The following is a 10,206-nucleotide window of genomic DNA, read 5'->3' on the forward strand; positions in this document are numbered from 1 at the left end:
GAGACTTTGTTTTGAATTGTTAAAACATTATTAGTGAATGATCAACTATGGATCCTTTCAAGACTAAGTAGTTGTTAGCATTCATTAATTAATTCATTTATTATAAAAGATAAAAGATATGTGCACTTACGAAAAAAAAAAAAAAAAAATTGACTGGATCTTTCCACGTGAGGAGAAAAAGATATTAAGTCTTCAAAGGAAAGGTACGAATTGCTTGCTTTTGACTTTTCATTTAAAAGAATTAAAAAAAGGAAAAGTAAAAAGAAATTGAAAAAAATAAAAAAAGAGCAGATAAATGTGAATTGTTCAAATGAATCATGGTACCCTTTGAAGAGGTTTCTAAATTTTTCTCTACAATTCCATTTAAACATTCTATTATTTTGATTTCACTATACACGTCAAATGAATTGATATCGAAAGATTTGGTGAGTATTTTTTTTTATTACTAGAATTCAAAAAAAAAAAAACTTTTTATATCTTAAAAGAAAGAATTATAATTCTTGGATGAAAAAAAAAACTGACACATGACAGTAGATCGGAACTCCTCAATGAGACGTCATTGGAAAGATCTCCACTGAAATTTTTTTCTAATAAAAACAAAAATAGTAGAATTCTAAAATTTCTATTATGACAAACAGGTGGTAAAAAATTAGAGAGATAAAGTTTCATGTCCCGTTAACTCCGGATGACTACAATATAAAGATAAAAATAAAATTCCTAAAGTTAAATGGACCTAAAGTCCACACAATAATTAATTGGAGCTACCCCATAACAAAACATGGGTATGAACCTTGTGAGGTCGGAATTGTAGGTATTTTGCGATTGATCGTTTAGGTAATTACAGTATCAGAGCCAATGAAGCACATTATCACTACTGTAGCTACTGATATTGATATCGCAACCTACGTCTGGAAAGCCTCGACTAATTGGCGAAAACCGACCTCATTATCAGTATATGACTGCTCCATCTATCATACATCAGCTCATTGGCGCGAACCATTTCGCATCCGGATTTTGCCGCCGTGCAGGGAACGATGTTATGCAGAGAACAGCCTCTTTAAATTTTGGGTCCCACTTTGATTTTTTTGTTAGTTTTGATTGGAACGGATATTACTTGTTACATTGGGTGTTCTGCATATTGGCTCTACTTCGTCATACAGACGTATATTTGTAGACTAATACATAACACTCGTTTAATTACTCTTACTTTTTTAACTAGACGGTGAATATATGTGTGACGACTGACGAACGCACTGGCGTAGGCGCACATGTTTACTGTCTAGGCCAGCAAACTTATCTTTTTGACAAAAAAAAAGGTTTTTAATTAGAAAAGGATATTTAAAAATAATTCAAATGTAGTGGTGGATATACGCCATTTACCGAGAATTATTATTCCTATTCAGAAATATTTTTGATAAATCGAAATAGTTATCAAGCTCCTATATAATAGTTAAAGATATGTAAATTAATATCATGCTCTTATTAAACTATTTCATTATAATTATCAATGTATGCATATAAATATACCTCTCATGTCTCATAATTTCTCACCTATTGAGTAGTAACCATGGACACTCTTCTCTTGGTCTTCACTCTCTTGCTCTCCTCTGTACTATGCTATTTATTTTTTTTCTCTAAAAAGAGAAGTGGCGCGCTTCGTCTTCCGCCGGGCCCAAAGGGCTGGCCCATTTTGGGCAACTTGCTGCAGCTCGGCCCAAAGCCCCACCACACTCTCCACGCCCTCTCCAAGGCCCACGGCCCGCTCTTCCGCCTCCGGTTTGGCTTCGTCGATGTCGTCGTCGCATCCTCCGCCGCCGTCGCCACCGAGTTCCTGAAAGTCCATGACGCCAACTTCTCCAACCGGCCCCCCAACTCCGGTGCTGAGCATACCACTTACAACTATCAAGTAGGCAGTTTGTTCTTTAAAAGCTTAACTATCACGATTTTAGCGTTTTTGTTCACAAAGTCCGTGCGGCACCCGCCTTCCTACTCGAAAATAGACAAGTTTAGCTCCTTATTATTAGCCTGGACCTCTACGTCCTACGACGAAATATGCAAAAAGAAGAAAAGAGAGAGAGGCAGAAGTTCCCAAAAAGCTAAGCACTCCACTATTTAGAAAAATAGCACTACAATACACAACTCCTCTTATGTCTCTTACCTTCTACTCTTTGGCCTAAGCCATCCCTACAATTTATAGACTCTTAGATATAATAAATCTTGCCTACACTAACTCATCATTAAACACACATTAAAGTACACATTAACTCACCCACTATCACATTGTAATGAGCCCTCGTGAATGCCTAATGAATGTTTAGTGATTCCAAGAGTTGCCCATGACCTTGGGTTTCCGCTGGCGGTTTCGGAGTCATTAAATCCAGCAGTTACTTGACCCCTTTGTCTTCCATAATAGCGGCTGATTTTTGGCATCCTTTACAGCCCGCTCCGCTAACGAAGTTAGACCAGGGATTTAGCTGGATTGAATAATCACTAAGTCCCTGATATTAAGTTCTAAATAATCTTATATCCTATAAACCAAAGTTATTAGAGAACGGTATTTTAATAAATATGTAGTGGGATAATAATGTAACCCGCAGTATCAAGATGTTAACCACACTAGTAAATAAATGTAATATATCTAAATTATCCACAATCAAGATATGCAAAATTAGAATAAATGAAGTGGAAAGAGAAAATTCCAAGTACAATAACAACAACATAAAAGAATTTACATAGTTCACCCAAATCAGGTTACATCCATGGACATGCAGAGATCAAATTTATTATTAAATAAGAAGATTACAAAATTTGATTAGAGATTATTACTCTATTACAATGGACTTGCAACATTATAATTGAAAAAAAAAAATTTTCTTACTATACCTTCTTTGAATCACCATCCAAATCCATAAAACCTATTTTGAAATGTCTCTTAAATTTTTCCAATCAACTGTAAAAATTTTGAATCAAGCAAGAAGACCAAGAGAGCTCATTCTTCAACTCTCTTTACACCCCTCTTCTCTATATGAAGAAAAAGGAACCCTTAGAGAGTAAAATGAGAACTCTCTACCAAAATCTAATGAGTTATTGAACCAAACTCGAAATAAATCAAATAGGTTAATAAGTGAATTTGATATTACTGACCCAACAATATATATATATATATATATATATATATATATATATATATATATATATATATATATATATATATATATATATATATATATATATATGTGTGTGTTATATGGTGGTATGTAATGAGGGTGGGTTTTGTCGCAAATCGGCGATCAAATCGGGCGAAACGAAATGGTGGGTTTGTTGTCTCCGTTGTGCTGATCGTATTGGTGTGATCCGTTCGCAAATCTGACGAACGGATCTGCGGATATCACGCGTTGATCGAGGTGAGGTCGGCGATGGCAAAAAGGTAATTTTGCAAAAGTGAGACATTTTATGTACCGAATCGCGCGAGATCGGACGTGGTGGTGCGTACGTGCAAAATACACTTGCTGGCAGGGGACCTAGTGAAAAATAGTGGTCTATGGTGGACTAAACCGCAATTAGACCATAGTATATGTATTTAGTGGTTAGGGTTCCCATGCCTAACCCTAACCCTAACCCTAACAACCCCTACTGCCTCTAGCTGCGCCCCCTAGCCTCCATCACCTCCCAGCATTCCACTGTGCGCACCTCGACCTCCGACGAGCTCGTCCTTCCGCCGGAGATGACCTACACAACCTTCCACCACCACCACACCACCACATTGTGGTTGTTGATCCCAGGAAGTTATCCCAAGCCTTGGCGAAAGCATCCATTGGCCGAGACTCCCCCTCCGACGCCGTCACCGGCCATCCCCGCCGTCAGCGCACGCCGCCGGTGCTGCCTGTGCGAGCCGCGGCCAGCCTGGGCCAACCGAGGCCGAGTTGATTTCAGCTCGGGGCCCGTTAGTTGGAGTCGCCCTAGCTTGGCCGCCCCGACTTCCTCCGGCCTCCAGCGACCTCCGGNCAAATAAAATATTCGCGTATTCAAAAGAAACTTAAATGCTTTTCATATTCTTTTCAAGAGGACCAGTATTTTGATGAGTTAGAGTAACGCGGTTGATTTTACAGGACTTGTTCACGGCGGGAACCGACACCTCAACGAGCACAATCGAATGGGCCGTGGCAGAGCTAATCCGCCACCCGAAAATCCTCAAACAGGCCCAGGTCGAGCTCGACTCCATCATCGGCCCGGCCCGGCTTGTGTCGGAGTCCGACCTCCCGAACCTCCCCACACTGCAGGCCATCATCAAAGAGTCGTTGCGGCTCCACCCTTCGGCGCCGCTGTCCCTCCCCCGGATGGCCGCCGAGGGGTGCGAGATCAACGGCTACTGCATCCCTAAGCAAGCCACACTCCTAGTGAACATCTGGGCCATTGGTCGCGACCCGGCCATCTGGCCCGATCCACTCGAATTCAGCCCGGCCCGATTTCTCCCGGGCGGGGCGAACGAAAGTGTGGATGTTAAAGGGAGTGACTTTGAGCTCATACCGTTCGGGGCCGGACGGAGGATTTGCGCGGGTTTGAGCTTGGGACTGCGTATGGTGCAGCTCATGACGGCTACGCTTGTGCATGCCTTTGATTGGACTCTACCGGACGGGCAACCGTCGGAGAAGTTGGACATGGAAGAGGCCTATGGGCTCACACTGCAACGGGCCGTGCCCTTAGTGGTCCGCCCCGTGCCCCGACTCCTGCAGAAAGCATATGAATCTATTGAGAAATAACCAGGGATTTAGAAATCATTCCGTGGCTCCTGCATGTTCAAGCGTCAAAGAGTTATATATATATATATATATATATATATATATATAAAGATAGATAGATAGATAGATAGATATAATTAGCATTTTCGAGATAAGCTCTGCTTGGCTTAAAAGTTCAGTGTATTTTCTTCTGATCCTTGATGTCTTAAGCTGACAAAATACAATAAATAGGTCGATAACACACATTAATCGGATTTTAGCGAGACACAGCACATCAATTTCAATATATTTTACCTTGCAGAATGACAATGCAATGAAAGTTCTTTTCGCTTTGGAAAACAATTTCTTTTGGAGTAAACATCTTTGCGGAGTCCCCGCATTTCCAACTTTGTTGATGCCATTCCCTTTAGCTCAATTTTCGGTTGTTATGATACACGTTGTTCGCCGGTAACTACAAAGGCGCTACAATTCGCAGATCCATAAGTTATCAAATATTTGCGTTTGACAATTCGAGCAGAACAAATGTCGAACTATATATCAATAATAAGCGCATACTAAAATAGTAAAAATAAAGACATACTAAAATAATTAAATTAAACTAGAAAAATACTAACAATAAGCGCATAATATCTTTGTCATGACATATATTACAACAATTGAATCAGTGGGATTGGCAAAATAGACATTTAATTTAGCCATATTTTGAGTAGAATATTAGAAATATGGACGGTTTTTATAATTTTACTAAATGTGAAGAGTATATTTGATATTGAACTCCAATGAGGGGCGGGCGGTGGAGCGAGTTGATGAGGGATGGCCACATGCTGCCAAACTACTCTCCAACAGTACAACTTTTCTTACCAATAATTTTATATTTTAATTAATTGAACTCCAATGAGGACTCCTAAAGCAGGATCTACGTTCGATTTTCTGCGTTTCAATCTGCATTTTGTAAGTGTAATTATAACTTAGAAGGTAATTAGGGAGATAGTCGCAAAGTGCTGCAGTTGAAATTGCAGTAAATTTAGGCGTAGCTTCAACTGTTGCAGTTGAGCCTCCTCGCACAGTTATACCTGTGGCAGTTGAATTCAAAAACATTAAAATAAATGCTAGATTTGAATCTATATATAGTTATAATTGGGATACAGTTACAAATATGTACAATCAAACAGTCCGTAATATATATACTGTATTGGTTAAGAAAGTGATTCTACGTAGTGATATAAACTTACATATTTGTTCACCAAAGTAAGTATGTAACAATATTCGGTCAAAACACTTAATATATATATTTCTATAGTATGACTTTAATATATTATAATTATGAAGATTAATTTTATAGTAAATGATTTAGAAATAATCACAATGGATTTTATTTTCGAAATGTGGCTATAGTTGGTGGGTTAGGAGGTTGCTTAATTATTTGCTAATCAAAGCATAGAATTAAGTAACATTGTTGAGACTTTGTTTTGAATTGTTAAAACATTATTAGTGAATGATCAGCTTTGGATCCTTCAAGAGCAAGTCGTTGTTAGAATTCATTAATTCATTTATTACGAAAGACAAAAAATGTGTATTTACAAAAAAAAGAAAAAAAGAAAAATTGACTGGATCTTTTCACGTGAGGAGAAAAAGATATTACGTCTTCAAAGGAAAGGTACGAATTGCTTGCTTTTGACTTTTCATAGAAAAAAATTAAAAAAGGAAAAGTAAAAAAAATTAAAAAAAGTAGATAATCATGGTTACCCTTTAAAGAAGTTTCTAAACTTTTCTCTACAATACTATTAAAACATTTGATTATTTTTACCGACCATTTTTATAGCAAGTGACAAAGAACTTTATGGTTAGTACCCGAGACCCAAGTTCAAATCCAAGTTGATTCACGTTTTCAGCTAAGTTTATTTCTAAATGAAATAAACGAAGCGGGTAGCGTGCTATCTATCTCTAAAAAAAAAAACATTCGATTATTTTGATTTACGCTATTCACATCAAATGAATTGAAATCGAAAGATTTGGCGAGTATTTTTTACTACTAGAATTTTTTAAAAAAACCTTTTTATATCTTAGAAGAAAGAATTATAATTTTTAGATAAAAAAAAAGATGACACATAACAGCAGATCAGGACTTCTCAACAAGACGTCATTGGGAAAAGATCCCCACTGAAATTTTTTTCTAATAAAAATGAAAATAGAGGAATTTTAAAATTTCTATTATGACAAACAGGTCATTAACTCGGAGTTGTAGGTATAATGGGATTGATCGATTACGTAAGTATGGTATCACAGCCAATCGAGCACGGCATCACTGCCATAACTACGGATACTGATATCGCAACCTACATCCAGCTGAAGGCCTTTGACTAATCGATGGGAACGGTTCCCAGCATCAGTGAGTGGCCACTCCCATCTATCACACATCAAGTCATTGGCCTGAAATGTTGAGGGAACAATTTTATGATGGGAACGGAACAACCTCTTCAAATTTTGGATTCCACTTTGATTATTTTATCAATTTTGATTTGAACGAATATTATTTATTTTTATTTGAAATAAATTTTTGTTGAAAATATGAATTAATTAAAATTCGAATTTGAAATTTGGATACCAACTATCTGGTCCTTTGCCAATGTATGACTTTTATTCTTTTGCTGGATGGTGAACATATGCTGACAAACGCACCGCGTAGGCACGCATGCTCACCATCTAGGTCATCAAACTTTCTTTTCTGACCCCCAAAAAAAAAAAGGTTTTTAATTAGAAAAAGACATTTAAGAATAATCCAAACGTAGTCGTGGATCGATATATGTCATTTAATTTGATTATTAATTAAGTTGCCAAGAATTATTATTACTATTTTAGAAATATTTTTGATAAATCGAGTTGTTGTTATTAAGCTCCTATTTATTAAGCTATTTCATTATAAATTGTCAATGAATGCATTTAAATATATCTCTCATAATTTCTCACCTATTGAGTAGTAACCATGGCTCCTCTACTCTTCTTCACTCTCTTGCTCTCCTCTATACTATGCTATTTATTTTTTTCCTCTAAAAAGAGAAGTCGCGGGCTTCGTCTTCCGCCGGGCCCAAAGGGCTGGCCGATTTTGGGCAACTTGCCGCAGCTCGGCCCAAAACCCCACCACACTCTCCATGCCCTCTCGAAGGCCCACGGCCCGCTCTTTCACCTCCGATTCGGCTTTGTCGATGTCGTCGTTGCATCCTCCGCCGCCGTCGCCGCCCAGTTCCTCAAAGTCCATGATGCCAACTTCTCCAACCGGCCCCCCAACTCCAGCGCCGAGCATACCACCTACAACTATCAGGCACAACTAAAATAACCGCTCACCTCTCAAAACTTAAAATCTTAAGTTATTAGAGAACGGTATTTTAATATTTTTTTTTTATATATGTACTGAATGAGGCCAGGACCTTGTCTTTGGCCCCTACGGCCCGCGGTGGCGTGCGCTCCGCAAGCTCTGCGCCCTCCATCTCTTCTCTACAAAGGCCCTCGAGGACCTCCGGCCGATCAGGGCCCACGAGGTAAACCTCATGGTCCGGTTCCTCGCCAAAGGCGGCGGCGGCGGCCCGACGCCGATCAATCTTGGCGAGACGGTGAACATGTGCGTGACGAACGCGTTGGCGCGGGCGCTGGTGGGGCGGCCGGTGTTCGAGGAGCGGGCGGAGGCGAGGGAGTTCAAAGAGATGGTGGCGGAGCTGCTGCGGCTCGGGGGTGTGTTCAACATCGCCGACTTCGTGCCGGGGATCCGGTGGATGGACCCGCAGGGGGTGGAGAGGAAGATAAAGCGGGTGCACAGAAGGTGTCAACCGATCAGTTATTTTACATAGCATCAGAGCAGAAGGTTCTAAATTTTTTAAAGTTCGTGACTCGATAATAAAATTTTAGAACAAAACGGTTGTTTCGCAGGTACGACGAGTTTCTCAACCGGCTCATCACGGAGCGGCGGCGCGAGGAGGAGGCTACAAGGGGCAGGGATTTTCTCGGCGTGCTGCTGAGCTTGACAGATCAGGAGCCGGCAGAAGGACAGGAGGAGGGGAGGATTACAGAAACGAATGTCAAAGCGTTGCTTCTCGTAAGTAATTACCAATTAAGTTACACTATATATATTTTATGACTAAAATATCAAATTTTTTTTATAAATATCAAACAAAACATTAATATATTCTTTTTTCTGAGAGAAAAATAGCGCACTATCAGCTTTGTTTATTTTTTTACAAAATTAATTTAGCTGAAAATATAAATTAACTAGAGTTCGAACTTGAAATCTCGGATATCAACCACCAAACTCATTGTTACTTATACGGGAGATGATTGGTAAAAATAATAATCATATAGTAAAGCAGAGACTTAAATGCATTTCGTATTCCTTTCAAGAAGCCCACCAGTATTTTAATGAGTGAGAGTAACGTGGTTGATTTTACAGAACTTGTTCACAGCGGGAACCGACACCTCATCGACCACAATTGAATGGGCCGTGGCGGAGCTAATCCGCCACCCGGAAATCCTCAAACAGGCCCAGCTCGAGCTGGACTCAGTCGTCGGCCCGGCCCGGCTCGTGTCGGAGTCCGACCTCCCGAACCTCCCCACACTGCAGGCCATCGTCAAAGAGACATTGCGGCTCCACCCGTCGACGCCGCTTTCCCTTCCCCAGATGGCCGCCGAGGGGTGCGAGATCAACGGCTACTACATTCCTAAGAAGGCCACACTCCTCGTGAACATCTGGGCCATCGGTCGGGACCCATCTGTATGGCCCGATCCACTCAAATTCAGCCCGGCCCGATTTCTCCCGGGCGGTTCGAACGAAAATGTGGACCTCAAGGGGAGTGACTTTGAGCTCATTCCGTTCGGGGCCGGACGAAGGATATGTGTGGGTTTAAGTTTGGGCCTGCGTATGGTCCAGTTCGTGACGGCCACGCTCGTACATGCCTTTGATTGGACTCTACCGGATGGGCAACCGCCGGAGAAGTTGGATATGGAAGAAGCCTACAGGCTTGCACTGCACCGCACCGTGCCCTTATCGGTGCACCCCGTGCCGCGACTCCTGCCAGAAGCATATGAATCTATTGAGAAATAATCAGGGATTTAGAAATCATTCCGTGGCTCCTACATGTTCAAGTGTCAAAGAGTTTTATATTTAGTGTCAAAGAGATTATGTATAACTAGATTACTGTACTATCAATAGTACTAAGTTATTGATGCTATTATATTTGTAACTCTTGAATGAAGGGCTGTGCGGTTAGAATGATAGTGATTCCTTAGGGTTGAATAGGTGGTTGCTTGAATTGTATGATCTAACATGTGGAAATGGTTAAAGGAGTAGATTCAGCAAAGAAAACTCGATAACACCAAGCGTTAAGCAAAATTTTCTCTCTCTTTTTCTCTCTCTCTCTCTCTCTCTCTTTCTCTCTCTCTCTCTCTCTCTCTCTATATATATATATATATATATATATAA

General features: G+C 40.2%; 2 protein-coding genes across 2 annotated transcripts; both read left to right on the forward strand.

Annotated features, from left to right (window-relative positions):
- LOC109721514 (flavonoid 3'-monooxygenase-like) lies at nucleotides 1,568-4,792 on the forward strand. The gene is made up of 3 exons (XM_020249165.1): nucleotides 1,568-1,906; nucleotides 3,644-3,885; nucleotides 4,088-4,792. The coding sequence occupies exons 1-3, from the start codon at nucleotides 1,568-1,570 to the stop codon at nucleotides 4,758-4,760; spliced, it is 1,254 nt and encodes a 417-aa protein (XP_020104754.1). The 3' UTR covers nucleotides 4,761-4,792.
- On the forward strand, nucleotides 7,643-10,097 carry LOC109720891 (flavonoid 3'-monooxygenase-like). Its single transcript, XM_020248236.1, has 4 exons — nucleotides 7,643-8,058; nucleotides 8,162-8,553; nucleotides 8,661-8,826; nucleotides 9,178-10,097. The coding sequence occupies exons 1-4, from the start codon at nucleotides 7,723-7,725 to the stop codon at nucleotides 9,826-9,828; spliced, it is 1,545 nt and encodes a 514-aa protein (XP_020103825.1). The 5' UTR covers nucleotides 7,643-7,722; the 3' UTR covers nucleotides 9,829-10,097.

This window comes from Ananas comosus, linkage group 15, assembly GCF_001540865.1.
Source record: "Ananas comosus cultivar F153 linkage group 15, ASM154086v1, whole genome shotgun sequence".
NCBI lineage: Eukaryota > Viridiplantae > Streptophyta > Magnoliopsida > Poales > Bromeliaceae > Ananas > Ananas comosus.

Bases quoted from the DNA above. Each gene is read 5' to 3' on its own strand.
- LOC109721514 (XM_020249165.1), top strand. From the start codon at position 1,568: ATGGACACTCTTCTCTTGGTCTTCACTCTCTTGCTCTCCTCTGTACTA. The intron at 1,907-3,643 runs GTAGGCAGTTTG...TACTGCCTCTAG, and splicing joins ATACCACTTACAACTATCAA to CTGCGCCCCCTAGCCTCCAT. The intron at 3,886-4,087 runs GTGCGAGCCGCG...TTGATGAGTTAG, and splicing joins GCACGCCGCCGGTGCTGCCT to AGTAACGCGGTTGATTTTAC.
- LOC109720891 (XM_020248236.1), top strand. From the start codon at position 7,723: ATGGCTCCTCTACTCTTCTTCACTCTCTTGCTCTCCTCTATACTATGC. The intron at 8,059-8,161 runs GCACAACTAAAA...GAATGAGGCCAG, and splicing joins ATACCACCTACAACTATCAG to GACCTTGTCTTTGGCCCCTA. The intron at 8,827-9,177 runs GTAAGTAATTAC...TTGATTTTACAG, and splicing joins ATGTCAAAGCGTTGCTTCTC to AACTTGTTCACAGCGGGAAC.